The following is a 27480-nucleotide window of genomic DNA, read 5'->3' on the forward strand; positions in this document are numbered from 1 at the left end:
TTGAAATGAAAAAGATGCTGATAGACTGTCTCGGAGAAACACACGCGCAGGACGGAGAGATATGGTGAGGTAAGGTCTCTTGATCGTATTAATTTATTTGAAAAATAATTTTTTATTTTCGAAATAAAGATTGCACTCATTCGAAAAATTTGTGTTCCTTAGCCTATCATCCGCGTTCGGACCAAACAGTGCGTCCTTTAGCCTTCACGACATCCGGACTGCGTTTGAATCAAATAGTGTGTCCATCCCTTGGCCTTTCACAGAAAGTTGCGTTCGTATCCATAAGGTTGTGTTCCTTCTACGCAACTGGTGAATAGACTACAAATAATCTCTCCATCTGCATTGCTCATACTTTTCACATCTTTGATGTTTTCCTTTCTCGTTTAATTTATGTTTGGAAGTTCTGCATATTTCGTTCGCTGTTATCAAGAATTGCAGTGCTGCATTCTTTTGATTCGAAGTCGTCGTAGCTTAGAGACGATTGTCGTTAACGTAGAGCACTGTTATATGGGCAATTTCGTATTGCGGATAGAAGATCGACGGACATAATTATAAACATTGCCAAAGGTGACGGTCAAAAAACCTGTCGCACAAAATGGCGACGGGTATAATACTAGATCGTCGCAATATTCAGGGACGGTTTATTGTAAATCGTCGCTATAGCGACGGTTTTTGACTACCGTCGCCAATAGCAACAGTTGTGTACAAACCGTCGCCGATCTAGAATAGCGACGGTTTGTCAAAAAAATCGCTATTGGCGATGGTTTAATTCAAAACCGTTGCCAATGGCGACGTTTTTTGCAAAAACCGTCGCTATCAAATTTTTCACAATTTCGATGTTTTTACTTGGTACTAACATTTTTTCGTATTAATCTCGTAGATTTTGCTCGTCGGTGTGATCTTCCAGCGCTACGTGGATCTGCATATCTTCGTGTCGTGTCTCGAGATACATATCAGGCTCAGTTCTCACTGCAGACATGTGATCCCGGCTGGTCGTGGAGGTATGTGATACCTGAGCAGCGGCAGTGGTACCGGATCAGAGCCTATTGTCCCCAGCCCACAGTCGGTGAACATCATGTTCAAGACTGTGGTTGGGGGGAAGAAGAAGGGGAGGATGTACGGGTGTGGGTCGATGGCCAGCACCTTATATCCACATGAGATGGCTCCGGTCGACGTGGTGGGTCATCGGGTGTTAGTCAGTCGTCTGAGTCCTAGCAGATGGCAGACATGCGACAGACTCTACACTCATCGTTACGTCGTAACGATGAGCTTTGCGAGAGGATGTAGGCTACAGAGGCGGAGAACGCCATGCTGAGAGATCGCATGGCGTCACTAGAGGAGCAGGTCCGAGTCCTAGTTGCAGGCATGTCACAGGGAGCTACTGCGCATACATCAGGCCGCAAGCTGCTTGGACCAGGCACTTCTCGCAAGAGTACGGGGATGACGACGATGATGACGAGACTCAGTCACCGTAGCCACGTTTTTTTCTAATTTTTTTACGACATCTGTACCAAACACTTATATTATTATTTTTAGATTAGTAATATGATTACATTTCTCAAATTTTGTTAATTTTTTTCAATTATACTGAACAAAATATATTTTTATATCACTATGTATAAGAGGAAATTTTAAAAAAAAATAAAGCGACGGTTTTATCAAAAACCGTCGCTAAATTAGCGACGGTAATTTTCAAAATCGTCAGCAATATTCATGACAGTTTTTTATACCGTCGCTAGTAGCGGCAGTTTTCTATAATACTATCACAAATAGCGACGGTTTTGAAGCTACCGTCGCCGATTCAGTTCTACGACGGTTTTTTAAAAACCGTCACTATTTGCTACTGTTTAAAACAAAACCGTCGCTACAGGCAACGGTTTTTGCAAAAACCGTCGCTATGGTTCGATATATACCGAGTTTCGCGAACATTTTTTTCAGCGATTTTCGTCTTCTCTGGTAGTAACGAAAATCTATCAATTTTTTCAAAGTTTCGGTTTTTTTAATTTTGTACTAACATTTTTTCGTATTAATTTCGTAGATTTGATCGTCGATGTGATCTTTCAACGTTACGTGGATCTGCATACGTATGTCGTAGTATTTTATTTATGAAATATGTAATATTTTGATTAAAAACTGTCGTTATAATAAGTTCGGTTTTTTGAAAAACTAGGCTTAATATAGCGACGGTAGTTGACATAACCGTCGCTTATATCTATTAAGCGGCAGGTTTTTATATAACCGTCGCTTAAACTAGGCGACGGTTTGTATGTAAACCGTCGCTATTGCTTTTTGTTTTGTAGTGGATCTTTTCATTTCTTTTTCCATGAAGCGTGGTTTCGTTCTACTAAGTGGGATTCAAACCATTTTTTGGGGGATATTTTATTTTTTAACCTCGATCAACTCTTTTTTTAAGAAAATTACCACTTCAAGTGTATTTGAAAGACACTTGAGGAGGTTATTTCTTTAAAAAAAAGTTGACCGAGATTATTTAACCAATTTTTCCCTTCTTGGGTTATCACTTTTATCATTAGGGCAAGACATAAAATGTATGGTATTTGGTGTGAAAATTGTGACCATAATTGAAATATAGCATAAATTAATTAAAATACTTAGACATGTCATAACACAAACGGCACACACCCATTTTTCAAACACGGAAAAAAGAAACACATGGAAAATAAAGAATTCGTTTATAAAAATTACATTATTATAATATAAATTTGATATATTGACTATCCACCGTTACCATTTATTTGAATATTGTTTATTGTGTCAACCTATTATATGTAGAGGACTTCGCCTCAATCGATGCTCATGGAGGTGTGCATCGGAACAATAACTCTAATATAAATAAAATAAAACTATATATACCTTCGGTTCTAAAATAAGTTGGGCCAGCTCACGAGCTTGATGTGTCAGATCGTTTGGGCCTAATTCGAGATGTCTCCTGTCAGTCTAGCGCTCGTTCGACCCAAATGGGCCTTGGGTAATGACCCGTTTTTGTAAATATCCACCACAGGATCCATTTGGGTACTGTTTTCCAAGATGTCAGAATCGAAGCTTTCCAATGGAGACGGAGATGCCAATCTGCCTCGTACTTTCAAGTACTTATTGGGTACTGTTCTATCAATCCTATCCACTTATCTTTGTTATTGTTTGTCTTATTATGTTGTGATTACAATGATTTTGCGCATGTGTAGCCACGCAGTTTTTGTCAAGGGGAATACCATTCATTTTCAATTCATGGATCGTCAGACACTTGACCGAGGAAGATTATGCGGTATATGATTTTTTGAGTTAAGATTATGTATTTGGACAGTGTATGCATTTTCGTGAAATTTTTTTTTGTTGCAGTGAATCTGAGCATGAGAATATGCAATTGGAAAACGGCCATGCTATGATTCGAACTTATTTTTATAGTTTCTGGAGGAAAGCTTAGATTTTGGTTCCCAGGGATAAGACTAATTCTTTTTACAAATAATGTTTGAATTTTATATCGTGTTTTCAAAAATAGCATTAAAATGGTCTGGGCAGAGAGTGGTCTCAGAATTGGAGCGAAGAGAAAATGAACTCGAAGCGTTATTTTTGTGAGATTTATAGTTTATCATGATACCAAGTTTTCAATTTCATTTATTATTTTTGCATTATCACGTAGTTGATTCTTGAATGATGTCTGGGGCTTTGAAATCCTCTTGACATGGCCATATATTTCAGAATGTTAGCAGCATGCCATTCAGCATCGTTTTTTGTTTTAGTTGCCTAGGCGATTTAAGATTTCCCTTTTTGAGTTGTAATTGCCGAATCACATGTTTCGGTCATATGGGTTTCTTAAATCATATCTGCTAGAAAATTTAACGTGCATACAGTTGATTCAATATGATTGACATCGAGTCCCATTGGCTATATGGTGGCATCATTAATTTCAGGTGTTAGCTAACACTCTTTTTTTTTTGGACAAAATGCAGCTGTATGCTATTCAGTTTCATCTATTTGTTACCTGTGTATTGTTTCTCAGCCGAGAGGGGTTTCGGCGTGCGTGCATGCGGGCAGATGTTGGATGGTATATCCTTTGATGTTTCTATTGATGCCACTATAGGACTTGAACATGTTTTTTTATTATTCATGCAAAACATTTCTACTTATTTCATGTGCTTGGTTGGATTCACTGTTTTGCTTTAAGTTGCTTCCTTCGAGTAGTTATTAACTTCAAATGATCTAGTATATGGGAAAAAATTGTCATGAAGGTTTTTCTGCCTTTTGTTTTGTACTACGATGATATCTGAAGTTACTTTGCAGTTGTTTGGGATGGATATTAACTGTTTAATGAATGAACGATTGAGTTAAAGGGCCATTTTTTCCTGAATTGGATGTAAATGGATGTTCTCCTGTGCCCTCTATAGTCCTTGTGCCATTTATTGGAAGTAATAATCTGAAATAGACAAAGCTTTATTTTGCAGTGATGGGGCTTCAGCCACGGGAGCAAATGCGGCAAAGATTTTGAAAATGGCTTGGCTGACTTTTCCTTTTGGAGTTATAGTTACAATCGTAGCATGCTTGCTAGTATTCTGGTGGCAAGGCCTAAGTTTTTCTAGTCCATATGCACAAGCTATTTTGATCAACGGTTAGCTAATTATGCAATCTCATAAGTCACACATCCAATTATGAAACGAAATTGTTAAAACCTTTCTTTGAAGATCTACATATCCTCATTACGAAAAGTTTGGCATTTGGAAATAATATATGTTGTTATTCCATATTGGTTATGTTATAACCTTCTTATCAGTTTCATTTATGTTTCTCTCTCTAGTTAAGATGTTTTGACGGTTGGTTTTCATGCATATGTAGGTTTTGCATGTGTACTTGAGCTACTGGCTGAACCCTTTTATATTTTGTCCCAGACCTTGCTTCTTCTCCGATTGCGACTGCTAGTTGAAACTGCAGCTACACTTTCACGCTGTATTACAACATATTTCCTCATCCTGAAGCAACCTGAGCTGGTATGTGAAATTTTTCTTGTATGTATTGTCAAATGTGAAGGACCTTGACATTCCTTTATTCTTATAATTCAGAGTTGACCTAACATATGATTAAAAGAATTGAATAAAGCTTTAATGTTTTATTGTTTGCTCTTTTAATGTTTGATTGGAACTCTAGACATACCTGAGAGCTGCTTTTGATATCCTCAGTTAGCCTATATGTTTGATGGTTATGGTCCCCAAGGTTTTGCCTTTCTTAATAATCTTCCATCTTTGTAGTCCTAAATCTTTACATTTTAATCCAACCATTGAATCTATTGCAATTAATTATTTTTTAGTATGTGCCTGCTTTACCTTGTGCTAAACTTATCTGTTTAGAGTCGAGGGTCAGGTAAGTTGTGACTTTTAACTTGAACAATTATGGCTATATTTTCAGGAGAAAGCAATTGTATTTTCCCTATCCCAGACAGCATATGGAGCTTTTATTTTCTTAGGTTATTGGGGCTACTTTCTTCTGTTTGGAGTTCATAAAAGTGATGTCCTTTTCCCTTTCCGGTATTGCTCTTTCTTGAGATTCATGTTTTTTTTAGCTGCAATATTTTCCCAACACGTAGTAAGTTGAAGGAAAAGAATGGCATATCTTGTTCCTTGCGGAGGGAACCCTGTTTAATTAGTGGGCTTGTATATCTGTCATGATGTATTAGTTCAACACGTGAAATCTGCTTCTATGTTTTATAATGTTGGAGCTAAATATTTGTTTTTTAATTTGAATCAAGAATTTTTTGGAAGTGACGAAGTCAATTTTTTCAGTTTCATTGTAAGCTGCTGATTTTGTGCAGAATTGGGAATATGATGGCTTATGACCGGCCACTTGCAAACATGTGTTTGCTTTTTACTCTTCAATCCTTTCGGAAATTGATTCTTCAGGAAGGTGAAAAGATGGTCCTCGTATGGTTGGACACACCATATAACCAAGCAGTGTATGGACTTGTGGACAAACTAGGTAAGTTGTCATTCGTGATGCCTTTTCCTTGTATTTGTAATTGCTTGGTGTGGACTAACCACTCAATTAGCTGGTGAGAATTCCAGCACGCCATAAGTGAGTTTTCTGACATGTAACAGTTTGATCTTTCAGGGAGCCTAGTGGTGAGATTGGTTTTTCTTCCATTTGAAGAAAGTTCGTACGCTACGTTTGCAAGGTCCGCGTCAGGTTTATCTCTTTTTTGTATCAAATTTTTTCTATAACCAGGAAAAGGATTTGTTTTTTCAGCTCAATGTTTTCCTGTTATTTGCATTTTCAGATGCTGAAATATATGATTAGATACATTAGGTGTGCATCATTACCAAATCCATAGGCCACTATAACGTGATGATGCAGGTTGTCCTGCTTCTTCACTATCAATATGAATATTGAAGTTTGACTCTGTTTTAGTGTAGTGGATGAAACTATACTCAGTTGTGAACATCTCCCATCCTTAGAGTAACATGTGCTAGGAACAAACCGATAATTTCCTACGAGATCGAACATTTCCAGTGTTTATCAACATCATCTAATAGATTGGATTCATTTTTTGCTATGTTAATAATTTTTATCTTAATGTCCATGCAGGGGATTACGAAGAGAAAAAAAGAAATCTTGGAAAGCGTCTGACAGATGCTCTGAAGCTTGTTTTGCTCATAGGTAGTTATTTCGTCGCATTTTTGTCTCATAGCAAATCGTTCTTGCGGTCTTGCCTTCCAGTGTGGTAATGCAAATATTGTTGCGTAGATGATTATTGATGTCTACTCGATTATGTAACTGCACCTATTGGTATGCTGCGGCCTTTCAGACTAAAAGCTATTGACTTAACTTGGGGGACTGGCTGAAATAAGAAATTATAGAAGAAAATTTAACTGCCGGTGCATGATTTGTAAAAACTTTTAACAGATTTGTTCAGTTTCTTAGCAAATCATTTCTTAAAAAGCTTGTTAATTTCTTTTTAGAATAACAGATTATGATAATGTTTTGGGGTGACATTTTCTCCTGATTTGCATCTTAAATCCCGAATCCACAAGCATCAATTATTACTATGGGAATAAAATAGCTAGCAACTACTTACTAGAACACTGAAATTTTAGAGGCTTATAAAAGAATTGAGCCCGCAGTAGTTTGCATGTCAAATGCTACTGACTTCATTTTTAAGATGCCTTCAAACTTAGAAAGTGAAAATTTTACTTTGAAATGTTTAGAAATATTCATTACAAGGAGAAAATATGTAGTATACCTTTATGCTAGGAAAAACAAATGTATCGTTAAGAGTGTTGGGAACTTAGATTTTTCAGAGTTCGCTACCTTGTATATATTACCTTTATGGCGAGCAATGCGTGAGTTTTTTCTGCTTTTTCTTTGTTTTTGAAACTTGTATTTTTTAAATGATCAGGTCTGGTGGTTATTGCATTTGGTCCTAGCTATTCTTATGCTCTCATAAGATTGTTATATGGTCAGAAGTGGAGTGATGGAGAGGCTTCAACAGCACTCCAATGTTATTGCCTGTATGTGATAGTTTTAGCCATGAATGGTAAGTGTTTGCTTCTTACATTGCGTATGTGTAATACTATATATAGATTGTCTTCTAGTTTGGACATTAACCAGAATTTGGATTTTTTTGGGTGCAATTAGCATTAATTTCATATGTTTTGTGAGCTTGGCTGCATTACTTCGGATTAAGTTTGACCGATTTGCGTGAAGTTTTTAAAAGTAGTTAAGATGATTTTTTTCCTCTTGTTGTCAGGGACATCTGAAGCGTTTTTGCATGCTGTAGCGACAGAGAATCAACTTAAGCGCTCAAATGACTCATTACTTGTCTTCTCACTGATTTACATGGTCTTGAATGTCTTGCTTATACGATCAGCAGGCGCAGTTGGACTAATATTTGCAAATTCTTTGAGTATCCTTCATAGTTAAATTCTTCCCATTGTTGTTGGTTGTGGTGAGAAAGCCAACAAAATAGAAAATATGTTCCACTCGGTCTTTGGGTATTCACTATGATCTTTATGTCGGCCATCTGAGTACATTTCAATGTTTTTAGTTGTTTTTTTCTTTGGGCTTAGAGAAAAACATATCTTTCTCGATGTAATCATGTTCTAATTATGTTTCATGACTCATAAAGCTTCCGGAGAATCACAGCCATGGTAAGAATTGTTTTAACGCCATATGATAGTCCAATACAGAGATGTTGAGATGGCTCGGAGGATTTCTCTGACTTAGCTGTTACGTTTAACTACAATGTAGCAAATACCGTAGTCTTATCCAGATGAAATTATTAAACGATATGATTGCATTTATTTTTGTAACACAACCAACATCATCAATTATAATTTACGATCCGCACCTTTGCTTCTTTGACTATTCCAAAGATATGATCTTCAGGATAATCTATTCGGCCATTTTTATCAAAAGATATTTCAAGGTATGTCTATGCGACTTACATTCAACAACATCAATGATAATAAGGTACATATTTCAATTCAATGTTTAAATCTTTTGTTTATTTGCTTGCAGGATTCTTCCTCCTTTTCCTTCGGCGGTTGCTTGCCTTCAGGCTTCGAGTACATACTACTTTCAGGTGTAGCCACTTTCATCCTCGAGAAAACGTATCTGAACCGAGATCACTTCTGGACGACCTTTCCCATTCACTTGTCTTTTGGTTTTGCATGTTTCAGTATAGCTGGTATAACAATGTAAGTATGATTCCCTCTTGCTTGATATTCCCCGACTCTAGTTTGGGTCATCTTGTTTGCTGATGCAAGAACAATGATGAAGGGGCGGTTTCGTTCGGAATTCATTCTAGACGTCCAAGTTTTGGCGGGTTATTTCTAATACTGGTGATTTATTATTGTTACTGTTTGCAGATATCGTAGAGAGAAGACTTTTGTTCACAAAATCATTCGTTTCCGGGAGCATGCTGACTGAATCTGTTCCCGGGAGCATGCTGACTTTGGTGCAATTAAATTTATAAGTTGTTTCACTCGAAAATTGAGTTTGCTAGTAGTTGCCAAACTTGGCGAATTCACATCTAATAGGAAAATATTTGACATATCTCAAACTGCATGCAAGATTGCTTTTATTTCGGGATTATATTGATAAAGAGTAGTAGGTCTCACAGATTTTTATCTGTGTGAGACGGGTCAAACCTGTCGATATTCACAATAAAAAATAATATTTTTAGCATAAAAAATATTACTTTTCATGGATGACCCAAATAAGAGATTCTTCTCACAAAATACGACTTATTAGATCGTCTCGAACAAATATTTGTCATTGATAAATAAAGTTGTGATTATTAAAGTATTTGGGTAGGTTGTATAATAGTAAGTTAGTAATTAATAATAATAATAATAATAATAATAATAATAATAATAATAATAAAAGTTTCATTGATTAAATTTTATTTTATATATTTTTCTCGCAAATTAGTTTTGGTTTTTTATTACATTTGGATGGGCCTAATATTAGAAATGGGGACAAATGGCGTGGGACTCGTAGATTTGAATTCTCAAATATTTTGTCGCCAAAAATTAAATAATGTAATGTAAGAAAAATAAATTTATGTGTTCTAGTACGCTCGTTGAAAATAAAGATATCAACAATTTGTTAAATATATTTAATAAATATAAAATTTCATGTAAGTTCACTCTTCGACAAAATAGCAGGGCAGGCAAAATAACATTCAACTCCTGGAAATCATAAGTAGATAGCCATCTAATCAGTCATCAAACTCTCTAGAAAATGAGCCTAAATTTTAAAAAAACAAGGTCCGAAAAGACTTTTATTTACCTGAAAATGGTTAAATTATAAGATCAACGAGGAGATGAGTTAGTTATAAAGAAATAAAAAACCCATTAAAAAGTTGAAAAAGCTCATCAAATTATGTCATACTATTTTAAATAAATTCGTAATCCACTTTTTTTTTTAAAAATAAATCGCTAATCAGATTGAATAAAATATCAAGGGTTGTGTGGTCAAGAGAAACGGTCCAAAACCCAGAAGTACGTGCCAATTCCACTATTGTCAATATTTCAATGGATAAAGGCTATCCAACGGTTTGTTTCAACCTACCCGTGCCGGCACTGTCTGCACGGGCAATGAACGGCCCGGATCACTCCACATGAGTGATCCGGGCCCACCTCCCTGTAAAAAAAAAAAAAAAATTGGCTCGAAAAAATCCGAGCCGTTGGATCGATCCCTGCAGGCAGTGCCCGCAGGGGTAGGGTCGACCGAACCGCTATCCAACTTGGGTTTTGGTTTCTCTGAACGTTTTCATAAATATATGAATAGTGTTGGCACATAAATTTATGTAACTAGAAATGTACACGTGCGATGCACGTAGGCGACTTATAATGAAAAATATAATAACGAGAATTGGATAATGTTTAAAGTCATTTGAATAATATCATGTTTACAAGTATTTATCAATCTAAATACATTAAAACACAATACATAAAAATACATCAAGACAATAAATCATATATATTTATTTATTTATATGACAATTTTCAATCCGCGACATAATACATCTTTCTTAAATGATAAATCAACAAAAATATTTTTCATTCAAATATCATTCAAAACGGAAAAACAATAAAAATAAAATTAACAGAATAGTGAATTTTACCAAAATCAAAACTAAAATTTACTTAAATAAGTACACATAGAAAATGAACAATGAATCACAAAAATTGACTAAGAAATGTAAATAAATAATTTTTTTACATAAAATTTAGAAAATAAAAAGAATGTGAACTAATGTCCAAATCTATCTAAGATGGACAATGAATCACAAAAAAACCCTTAAAAAGACATATTAATTTAATTTGCTAACTTAAATGAACATGGAAATGTAAAAAAATAATTTTTTTGGCGTAAAATTTAAGAAATAAAGAGGAATGTTTATTAATATCCAAATTCATTTAAGATGGATATTTAATTACAAAAAAAAACCCTTAAGATAACCTAATAATTTAATTGGCCAACTTAAATGAACAAGGACATATAATGAAATTCACAATTGAAAGTGGTATATTTATATGTATGTTAGATTTATGAGTATGTTTTGACTAACACGATCTCACCCATTTATATATATGACACGAATTAATTCGATATACATAAAGTTAAAAGTAATACTTTTGACATAACAAAAAATAATTTTTTCCGGGTCATGTATCTAAAAAAATTTAGTACAGTCTATTTATTACGTTGCAATGATTTATTTTTCTCAAATATCTCATACCACAAAAGCCCCAATTCTCTCAAAATCACGATAATATTACAAGTATAAAAAATTATTTCTTCAAATTTAGTCATTTTTTCGAGCTAATTTTATGTATTACGAGTTACACCAACTATCTACTTCATAGAAATACATAAGATTGTGGCTACTTACCCCTACTTTCATACAACCACTTTTCTTGAAAATCCAATCGAGAATACAATCATAATTTCCAGCCGATGCAACCATTCTAGCCAGAAGATCAGTCTCAGCAGTTAATTACAGAATAAAAAATGCTCAAACAAATTGCACATTTGCACATGGGTTAGTACTAATGAGTAGAGGTCATAGTATCCTCCATTTACCAGTTTTCCAGGCACCCCAACTTCCGTATGCCTCCAAGAAACATCACCAGTGTATTGTTCGAATATGCAAATGGCATTCGAGACATTCTGTGCTTGTCCATCTGCACCAGCCATGTATCCATCCATGTACAATGCATTCCCGGGACGGTCTATAAGTGGAACTAGAGTGCTCGCTTGTGACAACTTCACCAAACCAACCGGTTGTCAGTGGCAAGCGACTTCTGATATGTTAAGCCCTCTTTCCGAGATTGATTCTTGGAACTGAGGATACCTTAACGAGAGTCGGGTAGCTTGGAAGAACTAGGTGGACGTGGTGAATGGAGGGTATTCATGGCCACTGTAAATGTCATTTGACACGACTGATTGGATGATCAAGTCTACTACAAGTTCACGAGTCTCGCCCCTTGACCCGAATCACAATCTTGGTTTGACGATTAGGGAAAGTTCCACGTTTTTTACGCAACGATAGTCGCTTCAGGACATCATTCTTGTCTGGCTCTTCAACATCAAGAAAATGAAAAGTTAGATTAGGAAACGAGATCAGATGAGAGTTTTGAATAATGAGGTTAACTTGGTTGATTTCACTAGGGGTAAGAGTATCTAAGGAGTGACATAGGCTTTTAGATTCAAAACCAAACAGAAGAAAAATGCAAAAGAGGAACAGTCATGGTATCACAAATTTCTCTGCATCAGATTTGATTCAGAATCTGTCACTGATAGGTCGAGTACGGGTACCATGCAGCATAAGCAAGTCCCAATCCACAAATTTGAACCAGGGGAGAAATGGCTCGCACAAAAAACTTTGAAAATGAATTTTTTTATGTGGTTGCCTTACCTTAATATCTCAGGATAAGGGATGTACCGTTTTTTTAGTACCATAGAATTTATCAATGGTCATAATGACTTTGTATGCATAAATCAGAAAGTTTGATTTTTTTTTTCTCTTGCTTTGAAGCCAAAGAATACTCGAGTTCTACTCTTTTTGAGGCATCAACTGTTGCTTCTTTACGTTTCCTATCTGTTTGCTGCATACTTTAGTAATATCATTTCACAAGAATCCCTTTGGGATTCATTAGAAAATTTCCTGCTCGCTTGGATTTATAAAAGTCTAACATAAGGCAGGTCACACCTTTAGTTTGAAAATTTCGAATAAATTTCACAAGAAAATCTGTCATTTTCAATTGGTGAACAACGGCCTTTTCGCAGGTTTAAAATATCGATTTATTATCAATTATGGCAAAAAAAACAGCCCTGAAGTAACTGATATTTGATGTTAGAATTATTCATTAATCAAATGTTCTGCAGAAACAAGTACTTTATTCTGAATCATTTATTTGATATGAGAAGTTGAGAACATAACGATCACAAAAATCCATCTCCTTCTACCTGGTGAATGCACCAGAATTATCGCCCGATGCACTTAAATTTGGGGATCAGTGGCATATTGTGATGGTTTAAGCACAGGGTTGCGCTCAAAGAAATTGGTTGGCCGGAGTTCGAATGACCCAGTCAAAGTTGGCATGACCGGAAAATCTTCCTGACAAGGTACATGGTGAAAGCCTAATGTGTACCATAACACAATGTCCTTGTTCTCGATTTTCCTATTTCTGGATCAAAATCAAGAAATCAACAATAATTTAAAAAACATTATATTTCAGAATACTCGTTTAAATGCAACGGTACCTTAGGCTCCATACAGGCAAACCATCGTCTCCATGACTTTGATCAGTGTATAAACCTGCAGCCCATTTCTCAGCCTTGTTATAAGGTGTAACCCACATATTGTACTTGGTAAACGCTCCCCGAATTTGAGGATAATCATCAGATGATAAAAGAGGGCCTGTTATTACTCCAGGGATCAACCGGTATCCAACAAAGTTGCCGACTTTAGTTTTTTTATTTGGGTTCACCACTAACAACTCAGTTGCTCCTGAACCTAACTGAATTCTTGCATCAGATTCGGTTTTCGCGGTTTGGCTGTTTACCTTCCAATAGCTTCTCCTTGGTGACGTGTTTCCCAGTGCACGAACAGTCTGAAGGTTATTCTTGATGAAGGAATTGGCAACACCATCCACGTCTAAATCGAGATTGAAATTGATGAAGTGGTCATGATTTGATCCTATCGTGTTTTCTGCTAGTATTGGACCATAAACCTCCTCTCGTATTTGATCCTTGTTTGTGTATATTGTTCCCCTCACTTCAAGCAACCCAGTCAACCCAACCTTTCATAGCAATGAAAGTTCAGTTCATAAAAGCAAATCACTCGAATCAATTAGTAGTTTGATGATTTTGGGGGCACAGACAGTTAGAAACTAGAAACGTGATGCTCACAGTGTTCTACCAATTCAGTTAGTGTATCAAAGTTGTAATTTTATTGATCACTTACACTGACTTTAATAGAGCCACTCTCCTTGAATTCCCAATCCACAATGTAGTCATAATTTCCCACAGCCGCCACCATTCTCACGACCAGGCTCACCTCTGGTCTCACTTCTCGTATCTGCATCAATTTCAATTTAAATCATAAAAATACAACCAAAAATATTGAAATCATACAGCAGCCAATTCATGTTTTGCTCAAGATTTTGACAAAACGAAACAGAAAACCAAGCTTGACTAACCATTTGTCCTGGTATTCCAGCCTCTGTGTGACGCCACATTATGTCCCCTGCATACCTTTCAAATATGCATATAATATTAGGCACCAACACGGGTGATCCATCCTGTGAAGTGATGTATCCATCCATGAATGTCGCGTTCTCGGGGCAATCCTTTAATGGTTCTAGTGTTACCGTACTAAGTCCAAACCCGTACTCGCCTACATCAAAGAAAGTCCTGTAGTACCATTCCTCAGTTAAATCCATGTAAGGAACAAAGAGTTCTGATATAAATCCCCTGTACATCACACTACGGTATTGGCCTTTTTCTGAATCATAGATCAAAGCAAGGGATATCATTAAACCAGCTCTCATGTCAAATGATACATGGAGCTCCCAATTAGCCCACCTGAGATATATTTGCAGCAATGCCAAAATCATGTTAGTCCTCGGAACTTTTCAAATTTGGTCCTACTATTAATATCCCGAGGTATTTTTCTTTAGGACAAAAACTGCTACATAATAAGTTCAAGAATGAAATATAATAAGAATATCACGCACGTGTAATTAGACAACTGAAAATGAAAGTTTAGACATTTACATAAGCACTCTTCCCACACCATACCTCACTACATGTCCATCCAATGTAAATCCTGGTCCAACTTGTTTCACCAGATCCTGAACACTTGAATTGGACCTGTAATCAGTTCCTTCTGCTTTAGGCACTGGAACCACGGCCCGATCCCGAAATGCCACGATTTTCATCTGATCAAGATCAACTGTAGCAGTGATCCCCTCTATAGGCCTCATGTATAAGTTGACAGTTCCATTCAAATAATAGCACATGACTTCAACCAGTCTACTACTCTTTATCTCCGCATACCATCCCACAGTAAAACTCAAGCACACAACTTCTTCTAACTTAAGATTCCTTCTCTGAATCGAAGCGATAAAAGGTGGGTAAGATAGTGTAAGATTGCCAGCAGCCAGTTGCTCTGCGAAGTTCAGTAAAGGGTAGCCATATCCATTATAAATTTCATCTGAAATAATGGAGTTATTCGATAAACTAACGATTACTTCATGGGTCTTTGAATTGACACGGACAATAGCAAATGCTCGGCGAGATGGGATTTTCTGGGTGTGGGACGACGACTGCCATGAAAGAACATCAGATTTTTCTGGTTCATCTAAACCAACATAGTGGAAGCGTACGTTTTGGGGAGGTGAGGAGAAGTAGTCGTTGACTAAAGTTTGAGTTTGGTTGAGCTCAGATGGGGTCAGAGAGTCGAGAGGATGATAACTTGAAGTTGAAATGACTGCAGAAATGAGGAAAACAAGGAAGAATATGAGATTTTTGAGCCTGGGAAGCATGATTTCACTGTGATTTGATATGGAGTTCTTCATCCATATTATGGATATCAATCTAGTTATGGGGATAACTACGTTTTTCTTCTTCTTTTTCCCTCGGTAACTCGTAATTTTTTTTTTTTATTTTTGGTCTTATTGAAAATCTGTTTATATTTTTAATCTTATTTTTTCCACTTTTGGTCTTAGCACGTCATTTTACAACTGATGCCAAGATTTGGGTAAATTGTTTTTATTATTTAAACTGATAAATGGTATATAAAAATGAAATATATCCTGAAGGTCACGTGTTTTCGGAAAGCTAATTAACACGGGGGATCTTCGAATGATACTACTAATTGTTCTTTTTATAAAAAAAATATTGACAGTCATAATCTCGAATGATCTCGTCAACGTTAGCATGATCGTGAAATCCTCTTGGCTAGGTGCATGGTGAAAGCCTACTGTGTACCATAACACAATGTCCCTGTTCTCAATATTCCTACTCCTGCATCCCATTTCAAGAAATCAGCTTTTAGATTCAAAAATATTATCGACTCCTAGTCCTGGTTTTCGTGCCATAATACCTTGAGCTCCACTTCGCCAAATCATCATCTCCGCGGCTTTGATCGGTGTATAGCCCCGCAAGCCGATTTCTCTGTCTTTTTATAAGGTGTTACCCACGCATTGTACTTGCTGAGGGCAAACTGTATTTGAGTAAAACCATCATCTCTATAATCACCAACAAAGATAGAATCGTTACATCCATGCCTTATTTTTGGTCATGAAGTGAGGCTAGACGGCGAATTCGGATATTTGTTGAACATAACAATGCTTAAAGTTGTAAAAGCTATGTTCGCCAATTCAGGATTAAGCTAAGGAACCTTCTCAATGAGAATTTTACAATGAACAAAGCAGAGTGACCTTATCTGACAACTCAAGGACATGCAGCAGAATTCATTATACTCCTAACATATATCACAGAGTAATTTAATTATCTTCATGATAGAGTTGATAATTCAAATTTCCCGTTGTTTCGAAAGGTAACTTTTCATCAAAAATCATAATCGTCCACGACAAGATGATTATATGTCCCTCAAATCGACACAACAAAATTGTTCAATTGGCCATTGCGGTCCACCATAAATAATATGGAAAGAGAATGCCGGCTGATCTGCTACCCCCAACTTACTGTCAAAAGAAATAAGCGTGATTGGATCTTCAACTATGTCGTTCGAGGAACTTCTCTATGACCACCGAAAATGCAGCAAAACCAGCACAACCGACACATGCTGCTTTTGGTCCACCTGAAAAAGGCACGGCATAAAACATAATTAGCAAGATGAAGCTGAAGTGAGACACAATCTAAATAATAAATTTACGGAGATATAAGGGTAAAATTGAAATTCAAAGCCATGGAGAACGTGTCCTTCCCGTCCAAATTTGTTCATTTAGACCCAACTTCCTTTCACTCAAGAGCACTCTGTCGCACAAAATAGAATACTCATGAATTGAGACTATAGGATGAAAAAAATTCAAAAAACTTCAGATGTCATATGTGGTGGTGACTTTAAATAAGGTCATATATACTTTTCTCAGATAAATTGGCGTATAGATTTCCCATATAATGCTGCAAAGGCTAAAATTCCTCGCAAAAATTCAATAAGCTAAAACCTCGTATTCTTTTTCATGCACGTGCTAATGTGTTATGCATTAAATTACCCTAAATAGAGTCGTCTAAGGTGAAAATGTCATTTAAAAAATTCTAAAGATAGTGCATTTCTTTCTTCCACAATTTTTAGCACAATCACACCATAAAAAATTTGAAACTTAAGGTGTCCTATAAAATGAAAAAGAAACTAAATATATTTATGAGGATTACATTCCAAATGTGGTTTTGATTTTCGCGAACTCAATTTTGGGTTCATTTCAACATGAGTGCAAAAAAAGTATGATTACCACAAAACACGTTACCAAAAAAGGAGTTTTAAGATATAAATTGAAAACAAAGAAATATTTTGGCTCGTTCGATTTCAACAGGAGGTTCTAGCCTTTACAGCTTAACACGATTCCAAATGCAATTTACTATACAATTCCCCTTCCATTATCAATGTTGAAGCTACTTGCTGTGGGATGGAATCAGCCAGGTCTCATCAAATGCATTTTCCCATGTATATCGTTCAAACAGAAGCGATCAATCAACCTTCTCCAAAACTTACATCTTAAGAGAAACGGGAAATTTCATGGATATTTTTTACATCGAGTATTTTTAAGAGCTAAATGGTAAATAAGGTTCCACTGCACACTAATCTACAGCTAGTTTAGTTCCAAAACTCATATAAGCTTCCTGAATTTTGTGGCCACCCATGTCGAAGGAAGGCAGTTGAGATATTGAATATGACACAAACAACAGAACTAAATTTACATGCCACAATCCTGAAACAGATTTTAAAAATTACCTCTCGCTGATATCGCACCTCCAGTTGCACATCCAGCAACAACAGTATTTGTAATATCATGTTTGGCCCGGGCCTTCAAATAAATAATCGATAGTTATCTTTCTAGTTTATTCTATATGTTTTCTAAAAACGAACCCAACAATATTATGTTTTGCGATTAGCAATTATATACCTTCTCGATGATGCATTCAGAAGCAGAGAAGATAAAACCCATTACTGCAAAGGCCTTACAGGAACTCCAGCTCCGACGTCCCATCTGCTTTGCTTGGTAAATTAACTGTTGCCTTCCAGTCATTTCATCTTGCATTATCGGGTTATCCAGTGCACCAAGAAATAACCCCATAAACAATCCCAACCCACCTCCTGCAGACTACTAAAATTAAATTTATAGATCCACATATTAAAAACTGGTAATAAAGTTCTTTATGACAAAGAATAGGAAACCAAAGAAATGTGATTTTGGAAAATACCCATAACTCCACTGACAACACTGCGAACAGCACAATTGTTCCAAATGTCTTGACCTCGAACTTCCTCAATGGTAGGCAGGCGAATAGGCTCTAATGAGGGCTTTGGTGGAACTTGTGAGCTAGAAGGAGCAGTCTGCGCTTCATTATCTGGATTTGTACTCATGGAGATGTATCTGTCTGAAAATAGAAGATCAGTAAATCAAATCACATAATAGTGGGACACTGAGAAAGATACTCAAATAGACCCAGTACCATGTACTCAGCCCCACAACTTGCAGCAAAGTAAAGATTAGTTTTTGACGAGATTGATGAGACTTGAGATATGGTGATAATTCATTTTCACTATAGGAAGATTAAGACAGCTCTCTGTACAGTTTATTTGCACATTCAAAATTGAATTCCATAGTTCAACGAGCCTCTAGAGAAGGTGAGTGAACAGATCAGGGCCAGGCCATCTAATCATCTAAATATAAGTGTGAAATTTTGACTTCTATGAAAATACATAATCTCATGCTTACATACCTGACCAAACTAATAAATCCTAGTTTCCAATTGTCTAAGTATCTGTCTTGGACCCTTGAATGAAATCTAATCGTGTAGTGCTTATAAAATTAGCAAAATTACTCGTAGAGCTTAGATTTAATTTGATTGAGGATGGAAATTTCCTCTGCTTAATCATGCTTGATCCGTTTCTGACCTAAACTACACAAAACAGACGGGCAAACAATCGAACACGTGACGAGCAATACATAAATGACATTCTCGACAAACAAAAAGAGAAACCAAGTGGTAAAAACTGTATGAAATGATTGATGTATTCCACTAAAAAATTATAATCTAAAAATTAAAATGCATTGCTCTGAAATCACAAAAATTTCACGACAGTAAACTACTTGAGCAGCGAACTTGCCTTTATGTAATTGCCCAAATCCCACATGAAACTGAACAATAAAATCGAATTCCAGTAAGAAAGGGAAGCGCTTCGGCAAAGCCTAAGGGTTCAAGCACTCTAGGGTTTCTAGCGTAGCTTGTCTTGTGTAGGCCGCAAGTAAAAGCGTAGACAAAAACAGAATTATATCATTTTTAGTTACCATTACCATAATTTCTTTAAAAAATTAAGAGTTTTTATGTTGGTTAATAAGCTAATTTTAAAATCAATATTTGTAATTTATGTATTTTCAGAATAAATTGTTTGCCAAACATAAATTTAAGCATCGTTATGTGAACAAATTTTATTATTATTTTCAGAGTTACACATGTTATTACCTATAAAATATATTTGATTTTGATTAAATAATATGATTTTAGATATATGAGACCGATATATACATGTTCAGCATAAGAGTAGGTCTCTTTGTGAGACGGTCTCACGAATCTTTATCTGTGAGACGGATCAATCCTACCGATATTCAAAATAAAAAGTAATACTCTTAGCATAAAAAAGTAATAATTTTTCATGGATGACCCAAATAAGATATATGTCTCACAAAATACGACACGATCGTCTCACATAAGTTTTTATCCTCAGCATAAATATGAGATTTTGAAATCATATTAGCACATTTTTTGTTATTAATCTGATTTGTGATAGATTTTTAAAATTTTATTTTAAGTACTTTCAAAATTTTGTCAATAAATTATTTGAAAATTGATGTACATTAAATGTGATCGTTTTTATGTTATACTTCCAATTTGTGTTTCGAATGGGCTCGGATATCATATGCCGAGACTGGGCCATCATTAGCCAACAAAAAGGCTCATCAAGATGATACAAAATCTAAGCTAACGGCCCACGAAAATAATGAGAGCTGTTCTGGTTATATGTTTTAATTTTTGGAATTTTTGTTTGCTACTAAAAGTAACCATTAAAAAAATATTTAAGTGTCTTTAAGTTTGTGTTTTTAAAAAATATATAATATCAAATCTTTAAAAGTTAAATGTGGTGAAAAAACTAATAAAACATAATTTAAGTTTTTTAAAAGAAAATAACTTGAAACTTTATCTAAAAAGACAGCATTTTTTCATGCTTAATGTATACAACCTTAGACATTACCATGTTTTAGCCCGAATCGAGTGGTTTTATTTGCGCTTTGTAATTAATCGCTCTTAATCTGTTTGTAACGCAAATTTCTTTATTTAGTAAAATCGCAAAAGAAATACCGAAACAAATTGAATTTTTTTGAAATTAAATAAAGTTTGGTGGATGCAATCTCTAAATGATTATTCTCTTCAATGACGATCTCTTGTAGAATTTGAATTTCTTGAGTATTTGATTTTCGTGGAAGATGGTTTGATTCTTCAATAACGTTAATTCAATGGGTCAAAACCTTGATATTGATTGAACTTTCGGAATTTGAGAAGAACGTGATGAACAACTCGAATCGTACTTTGAATTTGTTGATCTTCAATTTGATGAAGAACAAGATCCCTTTGAATTTGGATGAATTTGAGGAAGAACACGATAAACGCCTTGAATCACGCCTTGAACTTCGCTGATCTTCTTAAGTTTGAAGAACTTGAGTTGAGAGAATTTATGTCTTGAATTCTTCTCTACTTCTTTGCCTTATGTGTAGTGTTTTATTGACCCTCCGCCTTCCCTATTTATAGTCGAAGGATGCAAATTTTTTCCATTTTCATTTGATGAAGTGTCGTAATTTGATTGGCCTCTCATGATTTATTTGTTGATTCTTTCCATTAATCATAATATTTGATTTCAAATACTAAAAATATTAGTATTCTTTTCCATCTTATGCAAGATTGGATTTTAATACTAAAATGTTAGTATTTTCTTCTATTTAGTACAAGATTGCGATCTTGATTTAAAATCTTGATTTGCTCACAAAATATATTAAAATATCAATTAACTATTTATTTTTTGTAGAATTTAATATCCCAATAAATAGAAATTTTTTTGATATTTAATATTATTTTGTACTTGCCATGATTTCATGATCAACAAATTTAATTATCTAAGCAGTGCTTTTTAAAACACTAACCACAACAAACATAGTAGAATCATGTACTGATTTCAGGTGTTTGTGACAAGACAATTGGTGAAGAAAATGACTTCCATAGCACACGAAAACACAATTTAAAAATAATGGGTTCCACTAATCAATCAATTATAATCATCCATTTTCAAATTTCACCTAATGATTTACAACAAAAAAGGGGGAAAAAAAAAGAGAAAAAGAAGCCACATGACAATGTTTTAAGCCCATTTACATATGTCGCACTCAGTACATCTTGAGACTGGTGAATTTAAATTTTAGTTGGTGGATTCCTCTATTAGTCAACGTTAAGAGAAAAGTCATACAATTAATTATTACATGGATAGATATCGTTTGAATTTTTGTACTACTTGTTCCCAATGATAACACCTGATTTTATATCTATCTATATGTACTATATATAATTCATCTCTCAAATAAAAAAGAGTGTACTTTTTAAAACTCGGAATAAAGCAAAAAAAAAAACCCTAAACTCCAAATATTAAATTACTAGCTTACCTACTTCATCTAAGGATGGCAACGGAACAGAACTGGACATGACGAGGATAAGTTTGTCATCTTCATCATTTTCCTTGAATTTCATCCTCCGTCCTATATTTGTCTCGATCTCCGCTATTTTGGGTTCGGGAATGCAACAAACCCGAACCCGCGAGATCAAATCATCATCCTCGTTTTAAAAATATTAACGAGACGGGACGGTCTTCGAACCCAAACTTATTATTATATTATTACTATTAATGATAATAATAATAAAATATTATCATTATTAATATTATTTTCGGGACTGAGTTCGGGGGTTGGAGGTAATATCTCGATACCTGTCTCGGACTATTTTGAGGATTTAAAAAAATCCCCAAACTCAAACCTAAAAAAATCAGAGATCCCCGTTCTCGTTACAAGTTTTCCATCTCTATGTATGCTCGACCAAAAGCGATAGGAGAGCTTTGTCCATTTCGCACTTAATCATTAACTAAATAACAAGCCAAAATCTCGTACAAGTGGGTCATGAAAATAACTATTACAATTCTGCTTTAGCCTGTATTGTGGAGCACAGGCAGTGCGAAAATTCTTACTCGATTCTAACTTTTAATTTGAAAACTCATCAAATTTTATATATATATATATATATATTTATAGTTGAGATACGCGCGAATAAGTAATTATTTCACATTTGAACGAGAAATTTTCATTTCCCAATGAATAAATTTCGCAAGCACATGCTGTCATATAGTCAATGTACGTACATGGAGTATATGGTACTTTCTAATACAAACAGCAAAAAGACATAAATATATAATTAATTACATACATATTAATATTTTATCCACAAAAACAAAGTTTCAAAGTCGTATATATATCTTATACTCGGGCATATGTTTTTTAATGATCATACAAGTTTTGAAATGAAACATCAATGTTGAACGTTTAGACCACGTTGTCTTCCTTCCATGCTTTGGTTTTTGCTCAAACCAAAGTGTAGATAACACACACTAAATGTGACGTACTTTGCACGTAGCCTAATTCTTTACATGATCTTGGAAACAAAATTGAATTTAATTCCCTTTTTGACTTTTAGATATTAGACGGAAATGAATCAATTATTAGTGATCAGGGCTTCGGTTATCTCGATCAAAATCGTTGGGAAAGCGACATGTGTCTGCGTCTGAGCTGCGGAGAGACGATAGAGATGAGACCACCTAGAGGAGGCTTCATCTTCGACCTATAGATCATTTCATCGTAAGGCCTTCGATAGAACTTCACGAACGGGAGAAACGATTCGCGCGATTTCTCGACTCGATTCAGCTGGCAGTCCTTATGAAAGAACAAGGCAGGGGATTGGAAGAATGAGGGCTTGGGAGTTCTTGGATGTCGGATAGTAGAGTAATCCAGTTTTTGTGTTTTTTGTGGCATTGGTGTTGACGGGAAGAAGCCCTTTCCGATATTTCCACGTGGGGCTGATCTGGCGATTGGCGATGCGAAAGAGTGGGACCTAGCATTGAGGGGCGAGATGGTAGGACCCAGTGAAGAATGAGAAGGGCCCACTTTCGATGCTGAGGTATCCGCGAACGAAAGATACCAAGGTTTGAGTGAGTCCAGATGATGAGATACGGTGAACGAGAATCTCGAAGAAGAGCACGATCCTAGTTTGGTCGTAGACAACGGAACGGATGAGTAGCGTAGCGACGATGCTCGAGGATAGTAGTCGAAGCCATCGAGTTCTGCTGAATCGTCGAAATCTAGCGAAGATACGACCATAGTTACCGGCGAAAGCTCGACGAACGGCTTCATTCCCTACAATGATCGTATCATAATAATTTGTTATGAACTTGGATACACGTTTTGATTATGAAATAGGATAAAATCTGATTTACCTTCCAAAGATATGAGAAAAGAGAGGGAGGGTCGATGACAAATGCCCTATGAAGCCTACTCGGATAATAATCAGCAACAATCTTCAATGTTGCGAGCAACATGTTCATAAAAGATGCTGCTGACCTGAAAAAGCCTGCAGTTTTCACCCAGCTATCACATTAATCAAAAAAAAATTTACTAAATCATATACTTGTTCTTTTTAATAAATTTTTTATATTTAAAGTGTCATGTTTATAAAACATCTCGAACACGAGATCTCGTCTCTTCGAGATGGTACCGATAAGCCAACAGGCCCGGTTCTTCTATCATATTTTGATTAATCAGAATAATGTAACCACCACCATTTCTCAGAAAATAGGAACTCCTTTTTAAAAAGTCAATAAAATTTAAATTAATGCTCGAGTCTGACAAAAGTTGATTAAAAAAAAACATAATTGAACCAAGATAAAATGACCCACATGCCCTAATAAAACTTTATATTTTAAACAAGACTAATTAAGCATCAGCCAACAGATGGTCCTACTGCACTCAATAGTTCAATCCTACTTCGAGGGCAGAAAAGGAAATTTCTGAAAAAGTCACAGACACAAAACCTCATGCTACCCGACACAATTGTTGCAGACTATGAATCTTGCTCGATTTAGTTCATTTATTAATGACAAATATTAATTAGGCGTGACATAGGAAATTACAAATGATTATGGAATTTAAGGAAAAAGACGTGTTTTGTGGGTATTTTCAGACCTGATTTAACTGAGGATTTGGAATCCCTAGATATGGGAATGTACATTAATTGCTGATAAAAGCTGTGCTCTGATTTGGTGTGACAGAATATGTACTGAATCGACTATTTGGACGCCTTTTTTTTAATAATAATAATAATAAAAAGTAGCAAAGTTGTACAAACAAAGACAAATGGTTTTACAAACAAAAATAAATGACAACCAAATTTAGCTTATGAGTTAAAAGGAAGCTCACTGGCATCAAAGAGAAGAACAAACTTCTCTACATTCTTTGTCATTGTTTGAATTGCCACTTCAAGTGTAAACACTAGCAGCCGAGTAAACCTTTACATTTGGGACAAAACTTAATTAATTAATAGCTATAATGGGAAGACCAAGTATCTTTAGATCTTATACATACATACATATATATATATATATATTATGAATTATATTTCACTTATCGAATCATCAAAATAATTGAAAACGACTTACACTTTATGTGAATGGATTTTTTGATAATCTTGCTTGATTCTGAAAACCTGAATTTCATCACAAAATAATTAAGGTTCATAATTTTACGAAAAAAACACAATGTGATTGGTAAAAATATATATAAATTAAGAATATTTATTACTCACCACGATTGGCCTGAATTCCTCGTCGTGACCGGCAACATAAGCAAGTCCATCAGCAAGCTCAGAGGAGAATTCGTCAGCTATCAAATTGTCTTCAAATCCAAATGATTCAGAACAAGATTAGTGAAAATATATTTAATCTTTTGAGTACTTTGGAGGCTGCTCTTTCAAACTTATTTGTGTTATAAATAAAGCAAGATTCTCAGTTCAAATATAAAAACAAAAAGAGAAGGTAGGAAAAAGGAGACACTGACAAAAAAAGAAGGTGGTGAAAATGGGAACGAATCTCTTTTTATTTCGAACAAATTGTGACGTTGGAAAAAAGACACGAATATTCCGCTGTTTAAATTGAATTAACGAATGCTCTCTTGGGAAAAAAGAACGAGTTTTAAGACAAAAAGACTGCCATATATGGATATATTAGCACAACTATAATTCGTTAAAAAAATTCACAGAGACGTTTTGTATCCTTGTTGAGGAAACTCAGATCTGTATCACATATTTAAACGATATCAATCAAGAAAAATATCCTTATTAAATTTGAAAATGGATCACATCAAGTTTTGATTTGAAGAAATATTTTCAATAATTTATTTAGAAACCGACATTATCACCAAGAGTGAAGGGAGTAATTATTACCAGTGCCGATGGAGTCTCTCCAAGCAAGACAGTTTCTTAGCTGCTTAGCTGCTTTCTTAACATGGTCTCCTTTAACTTTAAGAAACCTCTCCACGCAATCATTACTACAAAATTTTTCCTGTCAACATGAAGTTTCGAAATCCATCAACTTCTGCTGTTTTCACACAGATTATATAAAGATTTGATTTTGTGGTTGTCATTTATATAAAGCTTTGATTTTGTAGCTTCAACATTCTTGAAAATAAATTTGGGGACAAAAATGACGTAAACCCATCATCAGAAAAATGACAAACATAAGACACAATAAATGGACTGGCACAAAAATATATAAAGCAAAAAAATGATAGAAACAAACAAGATTTGAACTGTACATACGTTCAGACAGATTCATAATGTTTACACACAGTAGGAGGTGAAAGTCGTGTATGGAAAGCTAACCTGTTTGACGGTGAGTGGAGCTTGTTTCTTTAGAATTTGTAGCACAGACTGAACCCTTTCTTTCTCTTTCTGGTTTTGATCTTTCTTCGCCATTCTCGAGAACACTAACAACACCTAAAACTCTGTGTGTTTTCTGTAAATTTTCAAGAAAACAAAAAGATACCACTCTTCTTCTTCACGCTAGCATTTTAACTCCGCACACAACTGTCTTTTACTGTTTTTTTTATATTCATTCTAACTGCTGAAGGATATATAGATAGAGAGAGATGGCTCAGATGAGAGAAAAGTAGAGTGTTGTGTGTGAATATATTGTGAAAAGAGCGCGAATTTATAGCCGTGATGGATTTGACTCTCTGAATTTGTTTTCCTTTTTGTTATTATATATATATATATATATATTTTCTAAATTTAATCTGTCTAAGTTATATGATTTTCTAAAATTTCAATTCTATTCACAATATCTTGGTTAAATATCAAGGCAAATACTTGTTCTCACGGGTCGTATTTTGTTATTATTTGAATCATCCTTTTAAAAGTACTATTTTTTATGATAAGAGTAAAAAAATTTATTGTGAATATCATTAGAGTTGACCCGTCTCACATATAAAAATTCGTAAGACCGTTTCACAAGAGACCTACTCAAATATCAATTAGTTCTTGAAAATAAAATTATTATCAATTACTTTAGTTCATGTTTCCAAAAAAGTAGCTATATACTCGTGGTCATTCCATCTCAAATATATAACTTTATAGTTTTTCACACAAATTAAGAAAATCAATGAAAAAACAAATTTATATGAACTTCATAGTTTATTATTATTCAATCCATTTAAAGAATAGTTACACGTCGTCTCATATATCAATTTTATGATATGAATATCTGATTCGACCCATGAAAAATTGTTATTTTTTATGTCAAAATGTATTACTATTAATTGTAGGTATAAACCGAGATCGACTTGTCAAATGAATACAAAATCGTGAAATCGTCTCATAATATGCATATTCTTTTAAAATTTTATAATTAATAAGGGTATATTAGTAAAAAAACAAGAAAAAAATCAATCAGATGTCAAAAATATATTATATATTTGGGACAACCGAGACCCAAAAATATAATATTTTAACAGAACATTTTGAATTTTAATCTATTCTACCTATATTAATTATCATGCGTTGAACTACGAAAATATTATC

General features: G+C 34.9%; 4 protein-coding genes across 9 annotated transcripts; 1 reads left to right on the top strand and 3 right to left on the bottom strand.

Moving 5' to 3' along the window:
• The first annotated feature begins 267 nt into the window (after positions 1–267).
• LOC142517656 (uncharacterized) lies at positions 268–9033 on the top strand. 2 transcript variants are annotated; one of them, XM_075620017.1, is made up of 15 exons: positions 268–286; positions 3020–3115; positions 3201–3280; positions 3966–4060; positions 4458–4621; positions 4846–4997; positions 5413–5531; positions 5816–5979; positions 6112–6186; positions 6586–6657; positions 7397–7534; positions 7748–7903; positions 8373–8425; positions 8518–8696; positions 8868–9033. In XM_075620017.1, exons 2-15 carry the CDS (start codon positions 3046–3048, stop codon positions 8926–8928), a joined length of 1578 nt encoding a protein of 525 aa, XP_075476132.1. In that variant the 5' UTR covers positions 268–286; positions 3020–3045; the 3' UTR covers positions 8929–9033. The 2 variants fall into 2 exon arrangements, with proteins under 2 accessions (XP_075476132.1, XP_075476131.1); XM_075620016.1 differs by lacking the exon at positions 268–286 and having other exon boundaries at positions 2550–3115.
• A 3891-nt stretch (positions 9034–12924) lies between these two features.
• On the bottom strand, positions 12925–15644 carry LOC142518990 (amine oxidase [copper-containing] alpha 3, peroxisomal-like). 2 transcript variants are annotated; one of them, XM_075621864.1, is made up of 5 exons: positions 14815–15644; positions 14214–14427; positions 13979–14092; positions 13276–13814; positions 12925–13199 (listed from the first exon to the last, which is right to left on the bottom strand). In XM_075621864.1, the coding sequence occupies exons 1-5, from the start codon at positions 15591–15593 to the stop codon at positions 13013–13015; spliced, it is 1833 nt and encodes a 610-aa protein (XP_075477979.1). In that variant the 5' UTR covers positions 15594–15644; the 3' UTR covers positions 12925–13012. The 2 variants fall into 2 exon arrangements, with proteins under 2 accessions (XP_075477979.1, XP_075477978.1); XM_075621863.1 differs by having other exon boundaries at positions 14214–14598.
• Positions 15645–16519: 875 nt separating this feature from the next.
• Positions 16520–19536, bottom strand: LOC142519289 (mitochondrial import inner membrane translocase subunit TIM22-4). 4 transcript variants are annotated; one of them, XM_075622260.1, is made up of 5 exons: positions 19373–19536; positions 18463–18635; positions 18165–18355; positions 17993–18065; positions 16520–16840 (listed from the first exon to the last, which is right to left on the bottom strand). In XM_075622260.1, exons 2-5 carry the CDS (start codon positions 18623–18625, stop codon positions 16755–16757), a joined length of 513 nt encoding a protein of 170 aa, XP_075478375.1. In that variant the 5' UTR covers positions 18626–18635; positions 19373–19536; the 3' UTR covers positions 16520–16754. The 4 variants fall into 4 exon arrangements, with proteins under 4 accessions (XP_075478375.1, XP_075478374.1, XP_075478373.1 ...); XM_075622259.1 differs by having other exon boundaries at positions 18463–18639; positions 19373–19535; XM_075622258.1 differs by having other exon boundaries at positions 19369–19534.
• A 3333-nt stretch (positions 19537–22869) lies between these two features.
• Positions 22870–26567, bottom strand: LOC142518277 (uncharacterized). The gene is made up of 7 exons (XM_075621022.1): positions 26284–26567; positions 25846–25963; positions 25210–25298; positions 25064–25110; positions 24825–24913; positions 23846–23979; positions 22870–23765 (listed from the first exon to the last, which is right to left on the bottom strand). The coding sequence occupies exons 1-7, from the start codon at positions 26374–26376 to the stop codon at positions 23103–23105; spliced, it is 1233 nt and encodes a 410-aa protein (XP_075477137.1). The 5' UTR covers positions 26377–26567; the 3' UTR covers positions 22870–23102.
• Between the last annotated feature and the right edge of the window lie 913 nt (positions 26568–27480).

The sequence above is a fragment of the Primulina tabacum genome, chromosome 11 (genome assembly GCF_025594145.1).
Source record: "Primulina tabacum isolate GXHZ01 chromosome 11, ASM2559414v2, whole genome shotgun sequence".
NCBI classification, from domain to species: domain Eukaryota; kingdom Viridiplantae; phylum Streptophyta; class Magnoliopsida; order Lamiales; family Gesneriaceae; genus Primulina; species Primulina tabacum.